Source organism: Numenius arquata, chromosome 6 (assembly GCF_964106895.1).
Source record: "Numenius arquata chromosome 6, bNumArq3.hap1.1, whole genome shotgun sequence".
In the NCBI taxonomy this organism is placed as follows: domain Eukaryota; kingdom Metazoa; phylum Chordata; class Aves; order Charadriiformes; family Scolopacidae; genus Numenius; species Numenius arquata.
Window position 1 is genome coordinate 20,146,110 of NC_133581.1, and position 21,745 is coordinate 20,167,854.

The 21,745-nt window shown below is 33.2% G+C and overlaps 1 protein-coding gene across 1 annotated transcript in view; it reads right to left on the reverse strand.

Moving 5' to 3' along the window:
• Positions 1–3,943: 3,943 nt before the first annotated feature.
• Positions 3,944–21,745, reverse strand: part of PDE3B (phosphodiesterase 3B) — an 89,235-nt gene continuing 71,433 nt past the window's right edge. Inside the window, exons 5-16 of the mRNA XM_074148865.1 lie at positions 20,132–20,238; positions 17,686–17,896; positions 17,061–17,134; positions 16,450–16,553; positions 15,546–15,677; positions 13,166–13,277; positions 12,264–12,377; positions 9,997–10,196; positions 7,956–8,159; positions 7,381–7,542; positions 5,749–5,998; positions 3,944–5,406 (exon numbers count right to left, since the gene is read on the reverse strand). Coding sequence (XP_074004966.1) covers positions 5,180–5,406; positions 5,749–5,998; positions 7,381–7,542; positions 7,956–8,159; positions 9,997–10,196; positions 12,264–12,377; positions 13,166–13,277; positions 15,546–15,677; positions 16,450–16,553; positions 17,061–17,134; positions 17,686–17,896; positions 20,132–20,238 — 1,897 coding nt within the window. The 3' untranslated portion in view covers positions 3,944–5,179. The remainder of the gene's footprint in view (positions 5,407–5,748; positions 5,999–7,380; positions 7,543–7,955; positions 8,160–9,996; positions 10,197–12,263; positions 12,378–13,165; positions 13,278–15,545; positions 15,678–16,449; positions 16,554–17,060; positions 17,135–17,685; positions 17,897–20,131; positions 20,239–21,745) is intronic.

Below are 21,745 nucleotides of genomic sequence, written 5' to 3' on the forward strand. Positions count from 1 at the left end.
TCCCCCTGTGCAATTAGTAATGTCAAGCTTACACTTTGGATTTTTGGTATAATACTTGCATTTTAAGGTAAGCATTAGCCTTTGTTATATATGCAAGTAAAATGAAAAGACTTTGATCTCATTCAAGGTGCAAAGGGTTCTGCTGATCTGGAGAAATGAGTCAGAAGTGACTCATCACCTTTTTTGGCAGGATATTTAGAACATGGACAAATCACAAGGTGAATGGAAGGAATCATTTGAAACACTATGGTCTCTCACCATTATTTAAAGGCTCTATTGGTTTGATGTTACACATTTTTATTTTTCTGAAACCTCGCAGATAAAGCAAAAGGCAGAATGTTTCTCCTCTGTATAAGACTTTTACTCCCTTTACTTAGACTTCACGGATTGTAACATTCTGCCAGGTAATATAGCCTGTGGTAGCAGAATCTATCATAGACACCAGTTGCTATCACCTGTGATGTGCTGAAGTACAGAAATCAGAAGATGACTCATGGTGTACAGAATCCAAAAGAAGCCTTCTGGTCAAATATTTCCGATTGTGTTGTGCCCTTTTTAAAGGGTGCCTGTAGTGTCACATAGAACCAAGTAAGTGTCAATCACTTAAACACATTAAGCATCCATTATTCAGTAAACTTGACTGTATCACAACAATAGCATTTAAAGTCAGCAAGTTTCTGGACAGATGTTCCAATATCAGTACCAAAGGAAAACACTTTCTTCTTTACTGTGACCACTTTATAGATTAATGCTATTATTAACAAAACAAGCAATTACTTGTTACTTTTTTTTTTATTGTATTGCAGACAACAGAAATGAGACTAACCAGAAATATAATTTCAAGTCTAAGCCACAAATGTCTTAGACAAATGATAGTAACAAATGGACAACAAAACCATTAAGACAGATTGCTCAGTTCAGAGTTATATATCTATTAGCTGGATTGCTAAGGATGTGGGGGGATGTACACTATGCCAGGGGAGTCACTGCCAACTAGAAACTCAAGTGCACTAGAAAGTTTACTCTATAGCAGCTTAGTCCATAAGTCCATATTTTTCCTGTTTCCTCTGAAATATAAGACATTATTCTTTCTCATTTAGCAGAGGACAAAAGTACTAATTGATTATAGCCCTATTAAATTAAGATCAATCCAATTAACAGTTGTGTACTTTTGCCACCTTAATCTCTGAGAATCTGCAGTATGATTCTTATAGCAAGTTAAAGGCTTACTTCAGAAGATATCAAAAGGAAAATTCTTCATTGCAAAAATGGAAGCAATTCATTACCGCATTTGCCTTAGCACAGACATGAAGAAGTTGTCCAGAAACGCAGTTCTGAAGAAAGTTGGAGAAAAAAAAAGTAAAATAAAACACTGCCTTGATCATGCTTTTTGTACCTCATTTAATTAACTTTGTATCTTTATTTTCTCTCATCTAGTCGTTATTGGCCACAGAAAAATCAAATTTCTTAAACTTGCATCAAACTTAAGTTATGATAATTGCATTGTTATTAGTAGTACAATTTAATTTTCATTTCTATTTTAATTTCATTTCTAATAATCCAAATATTCTGATTTACCAAACATATCTTGTTTCCATATTCTTTTGAAGCCAATGAACTGGCCTGAAACAATAAACAGTGTCTCTCTTCTGAGGAAGAACATATCTTTTGTGTGTGTGTGTGCGCGTGCATGCAAGCACCTTTCCTACTTCTCCTTTCTAATTCTCATAACCTAAACTAATACCATCCTTTTACTCCAAAACATGTCTCACAGATGGGATTCCTGATCTCACACTCACCAGTGTAAGAGACGCTTCCAATTCTGTACCTCTTACACCCTCTCAAACATTTTTTGGACAAAAGGGAAAGTACTGCCCTGCAAATGTTAGTGCCACGCACTGGATTATCTCAAATTCTGTATATACTTTTTGAGGAACCAGAAGCTCAGCCTCAGCTACCTCCTGCCCAGGAGGTAGCACCAGAGCTAAAAGTGAGCTCTTGCTAACTCCTTCTGTTGATTCACCTGCCACTCGTGGTTAAATGAATGCAAGAACTACAGAGAAGAAATGGTTCTGTGCACAGAGCAAAACAGGTCTTGTGCAAACTTTGTTAATTTGGACTTACCTTAACTAATGTTACACTAGTCCTCTCATTTTGAATCTTAGACTTACTGTCTACCTTTGTCATGGAGGAAGAACTCACGGGAATAGGATCCAAGTAGTTCCTTTTGACTAGTTGAACACCACCATAACATGCAGAGGTCTCCAGAAGCATGGAGGGAATTGGGTCCTTACAGGAAACTTCGTAGTCTCGTTCGGTATGCACTGTACACATAGGAGCAAGGAATCCAACATACATTGTAAAAGAAGGCAATGAGGAGACAGGAGACTCTTGATAGGAAAGGGGCTGAAGACTTTACTTAAACCTGAGAATATTATCCATAAAAGGTATGTCTACCGTAGCAGCATAAACTTCAGCATAGCCTAATTTGGCCTCCTTCTTCAGAAAAAAGTGGTGAGTGTTGCTTTAGAAAGTATTTTGAAAGTTCTTTTGTATGCTTTTCTGTGCTCCTTATCATCCCTTGGTAGCTGTGAACTGAAGCATGATCACAGATTTAAATTGGTTGTGATTTCTCAGTGGGTTGTTACCAGAATAAAAGTGATTGCCTTATATGGAGATATATTATTGTTGACAACAGGTCAATCAACATTCAAATGACTCTCCATCACGGTGTTTGAAAGATTAAGACACCTTCAATTACAATTACATCCAATTCTGCAAACATGCCCTGAGCCAACCTTTGATGACATTTGTACATTCTTTTACCCTTGCTCTTAGAGTAACAATGTCACATATTATATATACATAAATAACAGACATTTTAAGATGGCTTCTGAATACATTCATAATTAAACATATCTTAGAAGCAAGCTATTGTAACTTGAAAATATCTGATTGATAGTACATATTGGCATTATAGTTTATGAAATACTGAGGTCTGTTACTTGTTTCCAAATTAAAAAAATGTTTCAGTATTTCTAAAGAATTTAAGGGAAACCTGAGGTAAAAAAGTTGCTGGCAATGTTGTCACCAGATATAAATGCTGCCGATGCTTTAGTAAAAGATAAAATGTTATTTTTACCTTCTTATGCTTTCTTTATATTAATTTTTAATAATAATTTTTTAAAGGAAACTAAATGGAAAACTAATGTAAAATAATATTACAGTAACTTTAGACAAGCTCATTTGTATATTTGTTTAAGTCAAAGCAAAAATCAAACTAAACAGCACTAAAATGATTCTTTTACGTACAAACACATAGGCTAAACACAAAATGCTGAGAATGCAGCATACTGAAACAAGCATAATTTCTGTAGTTTTCAAACTATATGTTAGGACAATATATGGACAACAAGTGTAAAATACAAGTGAATGATCAGTAAGTGCCAGCTTCAACAGTGCAACATTTTATTAATAACAGAAATATCTGGTTTTAACACTGCTCATGTTACAAAAAAAAATGCAGTGATAGTAATAATGGCAGCAAAGGGGGATTTGGCACTGAATATATAAAATAGCAAAAGCATTTCTCAGTGGTCTTCTAAATGGATCAACAAAAAGCTTATTGGTGGAAAATATAAAAAGAATTCCTTTCAGTTATTTAAACTGGCCAAAGAGCAAAATAAAAATCTGTTTGTGTAAAATAGCGCAATACAATTTACACAAGGTTATCTTAGGAATGTTAACTTTTTTCAAAGTCAACTGATGTAAAGGTAAACACAAATATGCTAAGATACATTTAGCAACTTGCACATGTGTGCATTTGTTTTTATTCAATTCAACTGCACAGCATATAAATGTTTAGTACTAAAAGGTGGACCTTTAAAACTAGCTTACATACCTGTAGCCTAATTTATGGTCTTTTTTTTTTTTTTTTCAGTTAGACCTACAATGGTAGTGTTCCTAAAAATACATTTGTGTGGAATGTCTAAATTTCTTATTTAAAAACTCAACAATCTAAAAATGCAATATAGTATGGTGATATTCATCTTACTATTAGGCTTTACATGAAGTTTTCACATTTTGCTTTCCATATGTATATTTCAGGATGTACATCAAACTTGAAGGCAATATAAGCTATAGGGAAGAAAAGATGTGGGGCACATTAAAATACACTAGCCATTTTGAAACAGTAGTTCATGTCTTTTTCTCTTTTTTTTTTAACTCTTTAATTTTCCTAAAATTTTACATACAAAGAATAAATGAAATGCGATCTTATTTCCTTAAAATTTAATACCGGAAATTGGTGTAAAATAAAAATCTATGTTGTGGTTGACTTTTTTTTAAACAGGAACCTGAGTAAGGGCAGGAAACATAGAATTATGACTAAAAGAATAAGATTTCTTAATAATTTAAGTAGCTGAATAGGTTTTTAATGATCTACCATAAAACAGCAAGGCAAAAGATGATAATGGCCTTGTACTCAATGAATTACCATGAACACCCACTGCAAACCTGAATATTTTCTGCAAAAATAAAACATTAGATTATGCACAATAATAAAAAGCATCAGAAATAGATGCACCTGGATTTTTTTCTTTTTTTAAACCACAAATATCAGAATTCAGCATTTATGTCACAGTTCTTGAACAGTTGCTCTGAGATGACTACATTAAGCACACTACTGCACTAAGTAGACACCCCACAACAGGCTTGCACTGCAACAGTAACATAGTTTTCATATAGGCACAGACTTTTTCTTATTCATGTTCAAAAATAACATGAAATAAAGAACTCAAGACAATATTAGGATTCATCACACATTTCCTTGTTAGCAAAAGTTCTTGCCACTTTGGTAACTGAAGTCACTGAATGTTTTTAAAATTGCAGGTACCTCAAGGAAAAGAAGAGTTCCATATTCAGCAAGGCAGCATTATATCAGAATATTTTATACCAACTAAGGCATAAAGAACTTTGCATCAGGGTATACAATACTCAATCTTTGAATAAAGTTTCATGTTCTGTGTGGTGAAAGTGCATAGGAGTGGGATTCCACTAAAGAAGAAAGAATCCTCTCACAGTATTAAGGCCTTTCAATTTTATGTGAACTGTGTCAGGCAAAAGTCAGCACAGTGAAAAAAAATAGGCGATCATCATACTGGACACCACTGAAGTTTTCTTAGCATGTCTTGTCTTCCCCTACTTGTCGCTCATCTTCTTCATCAGCTTCCTCAATAACCTGAATTTCATCTGCTTGAGGTAAAGATGAGATCTCAGTCAGCAGTTTAGCTCCTTCAGCTTTATTTTTTTCTTCCTCTTCAATCACTTTCTTCCATATTTTGTGATTTTCACTGAGATGGTGTATTAGCTGGCAAAATATTCGTCTACCTTTTTTTCTTTGAGCTTCTGTAAAATTGTAAGCATATTTGATTGATTGAGATTCAAAGTAATTATAATTTACACATACAAAACCAATGGCATGTTGTAAGAGAGATGCAAATTTGAGCAAAAAATATGGATGCTTAATCAGAATATTTAAATAGTGACATGGCAAAGGATAACAAGGAGTTTCTGTTTCAAATTGCAAATCTCCTGGTATGAACAAAAATTTTATTAACAGAGTAAAATTTATGAAGCAGCATAACTGCAAAACCTACAATATTTCTACTACACAATTTCAACCACCATTGCTATGTCTGAACCTATTAAATGACAACTATATGCACCAACCGAAATGCAGAAACTTACTTAAAATAAGATCATCTTCCACTTCATCATCATCACTCTCTAACTGTGCTCCATCATCATCTTCAATACTTTCTGCATCCTCCTCCTCTTCATCAACCCATTCTCCTGGAAGCAATCCAGCCGCATTATAGGAATTGCAAAGGGGGCCAACTATGTGAGTTATGAAAGATTCTTGCAGTTTTGCAAGCTGTGGAGAAGAACGATCCATGAAGGGGCTTATAGGTAATCCAAGACTTGCTTCTTCATCACCCTGACAAACAAACGAAAAATATTATCAAAACTTCTTACAAAATTAACTTTCAATTTTTATTCTAAAGATTACTTTTAAGGAACCAAGTAAACATCACATGGATTGTATCTTTTTTATTAGAGGCAATAATAGTATAGACTATGTGAATTAAAATGTAATTAGGCCAATTTAAAATGAAGTTACATAATGTCTCAGACTTGCATAGCCCATAATCCTCCTTTCAGCTTTGCTGCGAGATACCCTTGTGCATGGATGGAGACCTAGTTCTACTGCAGCTCCTATTCCTCTGCCTTTACAGGACAGCTTCACAGCAGGCAGAGATTTGACCTCAATTGCTGAGCTGATGAACAGAGAAAATGGGAAAGTAGTCAGCTAGAGTAAAGCATTCTGATTAACGGCTTTCCCCCAAAAGTCTTAGAATGAAATGAACTATAACATCCAGAATGAAGTGGTTTGATTTGGGTTTTTTTTTCCCCCATTTTATAAACTGAAGAAGAAAAAATTGAACAGTTGCTCATACACAACTGAGTTATAATCATTTATCTCAGCACATCTGTGGACCTGATTGTTTTAAGAAAAAGTTTTTCCTAAGGGAGAAACTTATTAAGACCTTACAGTAAGTGTAAGCACTTCAGATTATTATTGCTATTGTTTCAATCTCCCAAGTGATTTTGTTGTTTACTTTTATCTTCCTTGTTTGAAAAATATTTTTCAATCCTTGGTTGTTGCCTCATAAATAGTTAACTCCTCACAAAATTGACTACAGAAAAACAAGAGTAGAAACATAGAATATATTTCAGGGGACCTACAGAAGTTGTAAATGAAAAAACAGGCAACAAATTTTCAGAGTTTTTTCCAGTCAAGAAAGTTCCACTGTAAAAATCTTACTTACATTTTAATGCTGTTAGTTACTAATGTGTATTTTATATATTTAAACTTGAAAGTTTCGAAATATCTTCTGTCTTTGCACTAAGAGTTAGCTGAATATACATTTCCAGTGTTGTGGATTCTATCCATATTCTTTGACCTAGAAACATTCCAGTGAACTTACCTTCCCAAAGCAAAAGAAGTTATTTTGGTTTATCAGTAAGATCATAAGAAAAAAAAGCCAAAAACCCCCCACCTAGTATCTGAAAAATGGACAACATTGACAGGGAGCTTGTTTTCAAGCTTCTAGCACAACTGATAGGAAGTAAAAGACGATGTTAGTATGCTACCTATAAAAATACATTTTCAGTATTCAGAAAGAGAATATGGAAATATCCTACCTGCAGATTTAACACAAAGAACAATGTTGAATTTAGTTATACCTTTGGTAATGCAAAGAATTGATCATCTGCCTGTCATCAAAAAAAAGAGTAAATGACACTTTCCATACGCACCTGTTCATAAAATTCATTAACAATGCCTTCTGTCCATTTCAGATGTAGCTCTCTAACTTTTGCTGGGCCGTTAATATCTGCCAGTTTGATGCATATTTGACAGGCCAGCAGGCGATCATTTTCATTGCTCCATTCTATACCATGACTGTTGATATCATTGACCTTAGTTGAGCACATATATTTTTAAAAATAAAGTTAAAACTATTCATCAATGTTATTTTTTTCAGGCTTTCAACAACAAGATACTTGCAATAGTTTTTCTATATAATTTTCTGTCTTATATAGTAAAAAAAAAAGGCATTTACTGTCTTTCAGAAGATGGAAATGGGAGATATGACTGAGGGGGACTGAGGTCCCCCATGTCACATCTGCTAGGCTTATTAGGTAATCTACAAAACAATCAAGAATTGGTTTGTAAAAAGGAAATACTGTATTTGCATTTTTTAGTAATTTAAATTTAAATAATATGAAACTTTAAATGCAAGTTTAAATGCAGTATTAAAAACAACTGAGTAGCAACACTAACATCAGTTTATCACAGCACAGCACAGCACAGACACCAAAATGTAACAAACCTTGGCATTAAATTCTGCAAGGAAATCAAAATGCTTCTTGAGATCTGTGGCAAGGATTGCTTCAATCACTAAGAAACGAAAACGCTTGAATTCTACATGATCAAGATTTGATAAAAAATTGTATTCTGGTTGTGATAAGAAAAGATTCCAGGCAGAAGCAGCATGGTGATTTTCTAAGACTGATCTGTCATTGTAGAGAACAGCCTACAAAAAAAAAAAAAAAAAAAAAAAAAAAAAAAAATTCAGAGAATCATAAATGACAGAGTAAAGATTTAAATTTATAATTAAATATTCTGAAGCTTAAGGGCTAGTCAGAACCAAGCCTTTAAAAAATCCCCACAAAACAACTATTGGAAATGATGATTTGCCTTCTAGTTTTCAGGATTAAAGTGGAATAAAAAAGGCAGATGAGAAGAAAACAAATAAAACAATAAGCAAAGTTTTTTCTTTCCTTAAAAGTCCTCAATTATGTCTTAGTGACATCTACATTCACACTGTAGCCACACATACACAAACCACTTAAAATGTAAGACTTTGCACTCCTGGCAGTATGTGTGGAGTATGCACACTGACATAAAACAACAACAACAAAAACCAAAACCAAAAACCAACAAAAAGCCCCAGAACTAAGTATATGCTTTTAATTCCTCTTAATTCCAGTATTGTTTAAAAAATAAAATCAAATTTTAAAAACTCATGAAAAGAACTCCAAAGCACCTAAGAACCGTGGTTAAAGCAAAATGGTGTGGAGTATCACTAGTTTTCAACATGCTAGGTTTAATGTTGATGAATACATTTTAAATGCAAATGAGTTAATTAAAATATTAAACAGTAGTAGATTTTACTCACAACTCCTGTGTTTATACAAAACATCCTAGAAAATATTTAATTGAATATTACATAGGACCTGAAAAAAATTATTTGGAAACCTGCAAAAATAATCTTTATGTTTTGAGGAAAGGAAGATATTATTAACAAAATGAATGTGTTTATTTTTGAAAACTGGAGATGTCTGCATTGTTTGTTTTTACTCTTCTTTGTATACTGTTTGCAGCAGAAACACATAATTGTCTACATCTTAAACTTTTTTTTGCATTAAGGAATTGTTGAAAACTGGCTGGAAAGTCTCCATCTTTTAAAGTCTCCATCTTTTAAAGTCTCCATCTCGTGACAAGTTGTATTGGTTTCTGATTTACTATTATTATTATGGTTGTTGCAGATTATGGTACTATTAAGTTTCTTGTCTCTAATTTATTAAGAGAGATCTAAATAGCCATCATAAATATTCTTCCCCAGATAACATTCCACTCTTTAGATAAAAATATTTCACCACGCAGTTTAGGCATCTTTTCTTCAGTGCTTTTCCTTCCAATTCTTTCTTGCCCCCCCTTCTTTTTCCTATGTGCTATTTTGTTTAGCTTTAATCTCCTTCACCTCTTTTGTCTTTGCCTTTTAGACCCTGAAGAGCATAGCATCTCCTTTCTTTCTACTCTCTAACAATAAAGTTGAATGTGGGAGATAAAAGCAAGGATGCCTTTCTAATTTCTGCTTATTTTACTCGCCCTCCCTTAAAGGTAAAGGCTATTTGTCATAAAGGACTAATTGGAAATACAGAGATTAGGTGATGCAGTTAATTGGACTATTAGAGTAACCTGTGTTTTTGCAGTAACTGCAGACACCACTGTGATTTCAGAGGACCCCCAAAATTTAAGATATCCATGAATTAGCTACTTAGACAATCCTAGAACCAGCTCTCTATGAAATAATTTTACTCTCACCTGCATTGATTTAATTTATTATTTTCAATTTTGTAAATTGAAAATTATTTTTACACACATACACAACCAATACGTACAAAACGCATTGAAATTTATCAAGGGGGAAAAGAATATTACACAATTTAAGTACAAATTCATTTCCCAGTTTCTTAAATTGGGCAAATGATCCTAAACAGGCTACAGCAGGGATATAGAAGAAGAAAATTTTCATTATTTTGATTTCAGATAGAGACAAATAATTTTCTGGTTAAAGAATTTCTTACCTGAGGTGCATTGGTAGCCACTAGAAAAGCATTTGTACGACCAGGATGATCATAATCATGCATGGCAGCTGCTACATATAAAGCCATCAATTCCAAAGCAGGAATGTTTGATGCCAGACAACCATAACTATCATCAGCAATAGAACAACTTTTTGAAGAAGTATAGCTGACTCGAATAGGGGCAATACCACTAGCTTCATCTAAGAAAATTGAAAATACAAAAATAAAGTATTTTTAGAACATTATTTCATTCATATTTTTCATACATTTCAAATGACTCAGCCAGATACTATTGTGAACATAATCCTAATATAGTTATCCTTGTAATTGTGGAGCAGAATAATTAGCCAAGAAAGAGTTATACTTTAAATAAAAACTCATACTACTGTTTATAGATAAACCAGTAATTTTGAAGAAAAGCTGAAAGAAGGCTGGTTCAGAGGAATGTTTCATCAAGCACAGAAAGCAATATAGTGGAACAAGGGACACTGGCCATCTAGTCTGTCTCTTGATTGCAGTGAAGTTGTCATTTAGATTAGAAAGCAACCATAACGATCTAAGCTTTTAATTATTAAAATGCACTTGTAGGTATTTGTTCCATGGAAGGGAATGAAGAGGAGAAAAACTAGCAAAAATGTACATCTCAGAGTCCAAACTGCAGATCTTGGAAAATCCACATGGATACCAATGGTTACACAGTACTGTTAATGTCTCTGTCACTTCTTTGCCGTCATGCAAAACCGTCATGCTGCGAAAGACTTCCCGCTGTTATGTGGACCTGGAATTTCATTCCCTTCTTAAAATGACAGCACTAAAAGAGCATTCTACAATTTCTCTCCAATGTCAATAAGGCCAAGAAAGGATCAATCAGCAACCCCTTTAGTATTTCTATAATTTGCCCATTTCTTGAACATGCAGACCTACAGGAAAAGCTCGGGGGAGAGTGGAAACTACTGCAAAAGGAACTAAACCCACTAAGTTAGAAATACTTGCATGATAAGAAAATTCACTGTTTTATTCTCCTCTTTCCACTGGACAAAGTCACAACTTAGTAAAAACAAAACAAAACAAAAAAACCAAAAGAAAGGAAAAAGCAATAGTATTTATTTTGTCACTGCATAATAAAAAGGGTCTCTTTTGCCTTAAGAGAATAACTGAGGATTAAAAATCCTAGTAACATTTCCTAGTAACAGGAGTTCCAAAGCAATGAGACTATAATTTCTTATTTTAATTTTACTTTTTTGTTAAGGGAAACAAAACCATTTTTATCATTTTTCTTTCCTCCAGTCAAGCCTCCATTCCCAACCCTTTTAACACTTAGAGAAAGAAAATGCAATAGGGTGCAATCAGTGGGTATGGACAAACTTGGAAAAAAGAGAAAGGTGACAGCAAAGGGGCTAATTAGTAAGGAAGAAATAACATATACTGTATGATGTTTAATACAGTTCCAAAATTACTTCTTAAAATTACAGCCCTTAGGCTGTTGGGGTTTTTTTACTGCACATATAAAACACTTCTTACAGAGTGCTTAATTTCCCCATTTTATTTTTCTTAAATACATGTATTTTAGTATAAAAGTGCATATTTAGAATAATTATACTTTGCTTACAGTATGTATTTTAGTAAAAACTATAAATATAAATTTAAAAGTTAATTCCATGAAGTCATAGACAACACAAAAGCAAGTTTCATTACAACTAATGTCATACAAAATTTGACTTTGAAGTCTTTATTTCTCTTTCAGGGATGCTCTTATGCAGTTATTGTTAGGGTAGTCAGTTCAGTGCCTGAATGTCTGCATGTGATATCTAATATAGAATTCTGAAACACTCATTTTTACACTAAAACCATTGAGGACTTCAATTAAGTTAAATACTTTGACTTCGGTATTTTTTTCTTTGATCTATTTAATTTCCCAATAAAGTTAAGAAATACTACTTTAATGGATTTCAAATGCTAAAAATACGCAGTATACAGAGGTTTCATTTAGCATAGAAACTTTATTAAGTGAACCTGTATTCTTGGCTAACAAACTAAACACTACTCATATAGTATTTTTTCTAAAAATCTACTGTATGATATTTCTGAAAGGTGTGTACTAACATTGTGATATTTCTACTGCCTTATATTAAAATAAATTAAAAAAATAAATCTGAGTGATAATAGTAATTAGATGTTTTCTTCCAGAGTCATTTGCTTTACCTATTGTAGTTTCATAAGAAACATTCTTACAACAAAAGAAAAAAATAACCTGTGTGAATACACACCCATATCACTTTCCATTATATGCTCATTATGCATTTGCTGAAATCCAGGAATTGGCCGTGTTGTCAGATACCATACTGCATGAAGAACATCTGTGGCATGTATACGATTGTGATCTGAAAATTATCAAAATATAATCAAAAATATTATCTGAAATATATTCAAAAGGAACAAAAAGAAAAACATGCCAAATTTACTCTAGGGTAGATTTTGATGACATATAAAGGAAAAATTGAATTTAAATTGTTAGCAGAGGCTGTATCACCAAACATTTTTAAGAAACAAGTTAGATAAATATCAAACATCCTCTAAGCATACTTCACCCTGCCTGAGAATCAGGAAGGGATTAAGCAGCCTTCTAAACCAGTGATGGCGAGCCAGTAGCACTGCTTCCATGATACCTACAAGCACCTGGGTTGGTGCAAACATCTGTGACTCTGGAGGTGAGGGGAGGGAAGGGAGGGAGAGGGGCGGATGGCGGGAGGCAGGTGGGGGCTGGTGTTTTGTTTTGTTTTGTTTTTCCAATAAATTTGACTGCCCTAAACAGCAAAACGAATACTTACTGTCAAAATTCTGTATTTTCTTATTATTCTATTACGGGCCTAAACCAATTTTCTATTAAATCAACAAATATTCTCCCATTGACTTCAGAATGTTTGATTCAACTACTCATTCAAATTTTTTTTAAGATTATATTCAACCTACATATTAACAAAGTCAGTTTTGGAGTTCACTAATTCTTTGTTTCAATTCATTAAATAAGTTCTAAATTCTGACAAATGTATTAATTAAAAATATACAAAGTTCAGACATTGTATACCTCTATTAAACATTAAACTAATATACACATTAAAGGAGATACACTAATAAAAAAGAAAAACATATGTAATTGGATAGTACTTACAGGGAATATCTCGGTAGCCATTTTCTAGTGCACGGAAGTAATTAATGAATTCTTGAGTTGGGATTTTGAAAATTTCAAACAAACCAGTGTCTTGAAATAAGGTATAAGTTACCTAAATACATATTAAAATGAATTTTAGTCTGAAAAATATACCTAAACATTTTCTGTTTTTTCAAATTTAAAATCATCCCTGTTTTTAAATTTTTATTTGATGCTGAGAGGTGGAAATTACTAAAAGTCTATTAAAGATTATCTGAAAACTATAATCGTAGAAATGTTTAACGATCTTTTAGCACAAAAATGTGGATTTTTATCATCTTGTCAAACACAGAATAATAAAAGCTTTTATTTCTTTACTGATAAATTCTATTCACAACTGATTATTTTTAATAATATTCTCCAAAATTTTCATAATGTTAAAGAACTCATGTTTTATTCCAATAGTGACCCAAAAATAAAAAAAATAAAAAAAAAAATATATATTCTTACTCCTTACTCTTACTTCTTATCATTTGAGCACCTGGTCTTGTGGAAGATGTCCCTGCTCATGGCATGGGGGGTTGGAACTAGATGATCTCTAAGGTCCCTTCCAACTCTAACCATTCTACGGTTCTATAACTCAGAAGTTCAAATTATTTAACTGTAGTAGCAGACCCATTAATGTAAAAAAACCCAAAACTCAAAACTGTATTTATTTTTGAGACTTTGGCAAAGAAATCCTATTTCTTTTATTCTTCGGTACTTTTAACAATGCTAGCTGGTAAAAGAAAAAAAGATTTCAAAACTGTAGTCAGAACACCCACACATGTATATCCTGTGCAAATATATTATGGTTTACCAGTAGAACTACAAAGACCTAATCCCCCCCCAAACCACAAATATTACGAAAGCTTTTCAAAACAAGTCACTGCTACTCATTTTTGTCACTTCATTCCCAGAAACTTGAGAGAAAGATTAAATGCTGAAGTGTGGGAGGTGCTCAAAGGAACACGGGAGCAAAATGAGGGGACGTCCCTCCTTCCACTTGTCCCAACAATTCCCCTTAACACATACCTAATCTGAGAACCTTACAGCTGGTCATCATAAAATACAGTTTTTAATTGGCTCTTAAGATATGTATCAAATGCTTACAGCACAACGGACAAAAGGACTGGGGCAGGAGGAGGAGAAGGACAAGTAGTACACATAGATACAATATCAGGAAGAACCGATACAGAAATTCTGGCAGAGTTAAGTAGAAATCTGCACACTTAAGTACTTACAGGTTTGAACTATCCCCTAGATTGCACACAAAGGAAACACGAGCTAATGTGGATCACAGAATACTAGTATACTACAGTAAGGACACCACTCAGAAGTGCATTGTGGCACTCTAGTCTGTACACTAACAGTTGTCACTAACCGAGGTGACAAAAGGCCTGAGAACATCTGATCAAACAAGATTAACTAAAGATTTAAAACAATACCCAGAATATTCTGTATTATGAAAGAAAAGATAGTGTCTAATGACAAAAATTAAATTATCCCCATTGTTTTTTCCTGTCTTCAATACAGGTGCAGGATTCCAATTGCACCTGAGTGCTTCTGATCTGTTTCCTCCCCTCTAGCTGATTGTTCCCAACATTACCCCTGAACAGGAGTAACATGCATTCTACTCCAGGGTAGGAAACTAAGATATTGCCAATAAAAATATTTTGTGATCAGATCAGAAGCAAATCCAACTCATACTACAGCTCCCTGATTGCTAAATCCAGCATAAAGAAAGAGACAGAAGCTTCCAGATGACACCGATGAATGGGAGAGGCTGGGAAAGAGCAAACAGGATCATACTTTTGCACCTGCCAGTAGACTGGCTTCAGCACAACATGAAACTGCATGAAAGAGCTTAGTAATAAGTCAGAAAGAGATAAAAGGGATACTACATGCAGAAAGCAGCATGGAAAAAAAATCCCATTGTTTGTAGGATCAACAGGCAAAAGACTGCCTAAAAGATCACTTCTCTTCCCCCACAGGTGTAGCTCTGGCAGAAATATTTTACTGAAATAAAGAAAAAAGATATAGTTGACAAACAAGGTAGTAATTCTGAAAGCAGGAGACAATTTTTCATAGGAAATAGCATATTACTGCAAAACCTAGTAAGTGTGAAGTGAACCTATTTTTACATTGAGAATAAAATTCAGAAAATTTGGAGCCAGTTGTCTATAGAAAAATCACTTTTTATGTTTTACAATGAAATGGAACACATGAGAAATTATATTTCTACTTTTCAAGTTAGCATTCATATGTATATGCTGACCGCAAAACTTCTTCACGGTTTAAATAAAATACATAAGCACAACAGCTTTATACACCCTCCCTCATATAGTAAAAGACAACAAACCTCGCTAAGGATCCTTCCAGACTGGTCTCCCATTTCTTGTACAAGGTCAAAAATTTGGAAATTCCAGTTGTTCATCTTCTCTATTAGTGAATCACGATCTAATAACGTTTCTAATGTAGGACTCTGCTCCACCTGTGTGAGAGTAAGATACTTTATCATCTCTAAAATAACAATGAAAACTAATTTGACAGTTGTATTGGCAAAAAAAGCCATGAAAATGATAAATCATTATTGAACTTATTAAATGGTGTTCTAACTACACTATGAGAAAATCATAAATCAACAGTACAAATAGCACAGTTAAGGGCTTAACATTTCATATTTTGAGGCAGCAGATTCCAGGGCTTTCTGAGATGGTGCTAAATTTTCATTCTTATTTCTTTTAAACGAGATGAGTTAATAAAACAAAGCAAAAATATGCATAGGCTAACAAAACACTTACTGAGTTTTAACAGGTGATTAATTGAACAAGCTTTAAAAAAAATGATGTATAAACCCAAAATGTTAGTAAAGCTTAAAACATTTGTCTTCCTGCACTTCCAATATACTGCACTGTATGAACATTCATTTGTAAGTCTCACTGAAACTGCCATAAACTTCCAAAAGAAAATACTAGTCAATCAGTGTTTGAGCATACTATCAACATTAAAAGTACAGAAATTAATTCTGATCAACAAAAAAATTAATATAATCACCATCTTTCTTGTGATTTGCTAGTGAAATTTATGCAAGCTGAAAATACACAATTGTTAAATGGAAATCTGAATTTCAACAATGCACCATTTCCCTTTAGAGATTACAACTCTTAGCAATGCAAAGACCTCTTTACAGCTGGTTAGAAATGATAAATAAATACAGTATTGATAAAAGCTATTGCAAGGTTTTTTTGCAATTACATGCTTACAAGCAGATTATTTTGTGTTTGATCGATCATTTCCTTCCTTTCATCTTTTTTCTTCTCTGTATGGTGGAAAGATTCTTTTGTTACACTAGCACATCCAATTTCACCTTAAAGAAAATACATACATAAACACTATATCAATAATTTATTTGTAAATTATACTTTCTAATAATTCTTGAATTGACATACAGATTCTTCACAGAAATCTAAATAATAGCTTGTTTCTGAACAATTTTTATTTTAGAATTTAACAAAAAAGTTATAAAGGACAAAATGTATTAGACAAAACGTATTTGAAGATTAAGAAAAGCTAGGAGCGTAACTTCTTACTTGTAAAAATTGGTTCAGTGATTACTTTAGCTCATATGGCAGAGAATTGGTTTGATATATGGAGTACAGAACTATAAAACTATGAGTGGAAATCTATTATAAAATCCTTACTCTGAAGCAGGCAATATTTTAGATTAACTTGATTATCCTAAGTCACAAACTAAAATAAAATATATGCATATGAGTTACTTAAAGTATAGGAAAAATTTCATGTAGAGATATAAAAAAAATAATTTAATTGTCTTAAAGTCGATATCAAATATTTGCCTATTTTGAAATCCCACCTGATTTTCTGTCCTTATATTCTGCAAATTCTGGTTCTGGTGTTGGAACAGGCTTGAGTATCTGACGTCCACAGCTTATAGAATACATGAAAAATATTTACAACATTTAGTAATTTTCTTCTTTTCCTACTGCTGAGTTGTACTGAAAAATACCTGCTAATTACTTTTCTTACAAAGGCATGCTTTTGAAGGTTACTCCACCAAATGACCTTAGCATTTTTCTCCTAAATTTGGCACATACAGAGTTAGTCTGTACTTAGAAAATAATGAAACATCACCTCCCCAGGCCTCACCTCCATGAACTAGTAAGTAGAGCTAATTATTTAGAAAGAATTCAGAAATACAGAATTCAGTTCCCAGGTAGGAAGTCCTCCTTTTTCAACAATCTGTAAAATATCGTTACTTTACAATAACTGCTGCTTTCAAACATAAGCCATTTCAAATCAATGGCATACCTACAGCATTCTTTAGTCTCCCCTAGATAACAAAGTTACAGATTATTATGACGTCATATGCCTTTTTCTCAATACCAGTAGACGTATAGGTATTTTTATATTTTTTCATTTTAACTATATTCTTTTCAATGCATATGAAGTTACTAAAAATGTAACAGAGTTTACAGTACCTGCTACACATATAAGCTAGAGGTGTTTTAACTTGCTGCTGAAAATCTGGAGAGCTAAATGTGTATCCTGGAGGCTTATGTATATTAATGCTTGGTTTTGTAAGAAAATCAGCAGTATCAGGAAATTCTACAGGTGACCAGCTGCTGAAAGCCCCACTGGAGACAGATCCATGACTAGGTGAACCCACAGGACTCAAGCCAGGAGAAGCACCTTCCAAAACAAACATTACATGGGGTTCAGATAACAATAAAAACATTGCTGTTTAGAAAGACCAAAATTAAATTACAAGAATCTTTATCAATTGTAAAGAATGTGCAAGTCTTCAAAACACACTGTATAGTTCACGCTGTTGAAGACATATAAGGTAGCAAGATCTATTGCAAGTTTTGAGATCTACAGCTATGCAGCAGTCTAGGCAACACATCTGAATGGGCAAACTATGTAATGTGTTATAAATCTGGCTTTCAAAGGCTTCGTTTTAGTTTTAGCTTTGGCAAAATTTTTATCAGTAGCTGAAACTTTCAATATTCCTTTCTGATCAGGATTGCTTTTTTTTAAATTTTCCAGGTAAAAAAACCATCAAAACCAATTCAAGTATTGATAACTGACCTAGACAAAAATATTTTACCTCATTGTTTTGCAATAAAGAAAAAATATGCTTCAGATATTTTTTAAAAATGAAGTAAAAACCCCAAAATGTTGTAATCATATTTTTGAAGCAAGGGATTAAAGTGGGCAGATACTGGCCTTTTTTGACAGTGATGTACGTTTCTTTTATTGGCATGATAATCTATCTAAATCTGCCTAATAGGCCATTGGGAAAAAAAAAAAAAAAAAAAAAAGCAACAAAACAATCTACAGCTTTCTTATGGGTAATTAGAGATAAAAACAACCAAACAACAAACAACTCCATCTTCCTTAGGTCCATGAAATTCCCCCTAACTGTTCAAACAGTAAACTAGGGTTTACTTCAGGCTTCTGTCTGTGAAATCTAGGAAAGCAAGCTGGTAAATCTGGACTTTGGCTACTCTGTGCCTAACATGTGCCTAATAAAATTTTGCATTAAGCCAAAACATCATTTTCTTTGCTTGTGAAAATATAAAAAAGACATATTATCTACGAGTGCTCAAGGTAAGTTACAGCCATTGTAAACATACTTCGATCAAAAAGAATAAAGTGCCCACGAGCAGCAAAAGAATGAGGTATTCTGTGGACTTTCCACCACTCAATCACTTATTCTGCTGCAAACTATGAAGCAAAAACTCCATCATAAGTCTTATGACTGTACAGCTCCAATAACAATTTACTAAGAGAATATACAGTATTGCCCTTAAATAAGGAATGCATAGATTATACACTTCCAACAGTATCATAGGCTACACTGACTTGACTCCCACGCCCTAAGAGTAGTATGTAATTAGATTTTGTTACAATAAAAGACAAGATTTTTCAAAGTCTACATTGCTAGATGCAGAGACAGAAGTTTTAGAAAGCAAATGTAACTTCACTGCTGCAAAGGAAGATCTAGAAAGCCGAGAAGCAACTTGTAAACTCGCTTCCAGAACTAGAACAGTTTGATACTCTAGTGTTGGTTACTTAATTTCATGCTTTTAAATGTACACATTCAGCAGGGTTTCACGCATATCATTGCGCCCTGCATTTTCCACAAGATTCAAAGTAGAAAAGTGCAGAAGGCAGCCCAGCTTTTTATGAAGTCAGAAACATTGAGAATGTGCAACAATGTTTTTTCCATGCGGATCTGTCCTGAGTTTGCTCGTTTCCTGGTGTTTGGAAGAGTGCAAGGGAAACAACCAAACCATCAGGAAGTAATACAGAGAAAACTAGGGAGGTTTGGGGCTTAAAAAAAAAAGTAAAATTAAAAAATGCATTAATCTCTCTCAATCCAACCTGCATATTTAAACTTTTATAAAACAAAATTACGAGACAGTTTGTCATTTTTAAATCATGCTAAAATGGATAGGCATAAATGTCAAAAGAAGTAGTTTTCAAGTTTTCACTTAATATGGGTAAATAGACAAATTATAATCTCTGAAATACTGATATACACATTATTTCAGCACTGCTGTTACAGAATCTACTAGCTTATTACACTGACAGCGTTAGTATAAAATCTACTCCAACTCCTTCTAAAATTTGTTTAAATATTCCTCTTGGATGGCTATCAGGTATTTAGGAATCAATAGGTACCAACCATACTGAACATCACAACATTTCGCAGCTACATAGCATTAGGTGAATAACTGAGATTCTACAAAGTTGATATGAACTGTAATTTTGAGTTTTCTTAGAAGCAGATTAAAAATAAATTATTTTAAAATTATATGCAACATGCTGATGTTATTTTATTACTACATCCTAATACATGATGTACTAACTACTACCTTCACATCCTGCCACTAAGCTATACAAATTGCATGATCTTACCTGCTCGTCTGGAACCTATATGATGAGTCAATGTCATAGAAGATGATCTTTGTTTTGGTATTGTCAGCAAGTTTGCACCAAAAGACCCATTTGAATGAGATCCTTGGCTGAAATAAAACAGTAAGAATTTTTTTCTTTCCTACCTTGTCTTCCATTTTTATTAAATAAAATGCTTATAAAATGGCCAGACTGCTCTGTTACAGGTCCACTACGATTCAAGAAAAAGAGTACTACAAAAAAGTCGAATTCAAGATCTGCTAGACAATACATGTCATTTATATGGAATAAAAACTGCTGGGTACTGGGTGAAAGCAACAAAAAATTCTATGCAGTCCTAAAATGACACAACAAGTACATTCAGGCCACGTGCCATACTTTCTAACACGGTATTTACTTTTCTCGAATGCTTTAGCAAAGCAGGCTATTTTCTAACAGACAACATTTAAAACATTTAAAAGATTGGTTGCTTTGGAAATATCATGACAATCTTAAACAGCCATGGCTTGCTTTTCAAATAAATTTTGCATATTTAATTAATCATTTTATTTATTATAATCTTAAAACTAAATCTGGTTTTGACATAGTCATATTGTACTTCAGTAGCTAAACTGTTAAACTCTATTATTGAATTATGCCATCTGCTGTTCTAGGCATGAGACTGCACTCCAAAATTCCAATTATACATTTCATTTAGTAAAAAAAAGTGATATGCAATTAAATATAACTGTAGAGATGTATGTTAAAGTTAAAATAGTCTATGTAAAACTAATTATTTCATTTCAGTACGGGAAAACAGTATTAAAGAAAACATTTAATCTTGTTTAATCAGATTTCAAACAAAAGTCAAATACTGAAATAATACTTGATCTCCCATCATTTGTTTAAATATATAAATATAAGAAATGAGTTAAAGCATAAACACAGACTTATTCTTCTGAAGTCTGATGCTGACACGTTAGTCAAGTTTAAAAAGTATTCAGGTTGACAACTGGGACAGATTGAACTTTTCAATAGTTGGACACTGTTTAGCTACCGTAGTTTACATGTATTTTTTTAAAGCACGTAAAAATGCTGTAACGGTACTTAGTGTAGAAAGACTATATATTAAGCAAGGCCAGTTCATCTTGAACTAATGTTTGAATGAGAAATCAAATCAAGAATTTCCTTAAAATAAAACTGCAGCTCTCAAGAGTTGCTTTTGAACCACTGTCTGGAGGGATAGAAATTAATTCTGGAACATGAAATAAAATTTTGTAGCAATATTAACTTATTTTACCAGTATGTAATATCTTACCTTTCTCAATTCAACTAGAATTCAGTTGAAAGCAGTCATTGTATGTAAAAAAAAAATTTGATTTTTTATAAGCTTTCTTCCTAGTGAACAGTTTGCTGTTTTACTCTGCCCTTTTACTATTAGCCTAGCCTACTCCTTGCTTCTCTTCTAACATTCACTGGGTCCTTCATTGGACTGAATCATCTCCCCAAGGCAGGAAAATACATCTTTTTATTGTTGTATTTTTCTTACAATTTAAGGGGCTGACTCAACAGCCAGAGCCAATGACAAAATGCTCTAGGAAAGCAGGACTGCCTCTTTTGGTGCAGGAATAGCTGTGC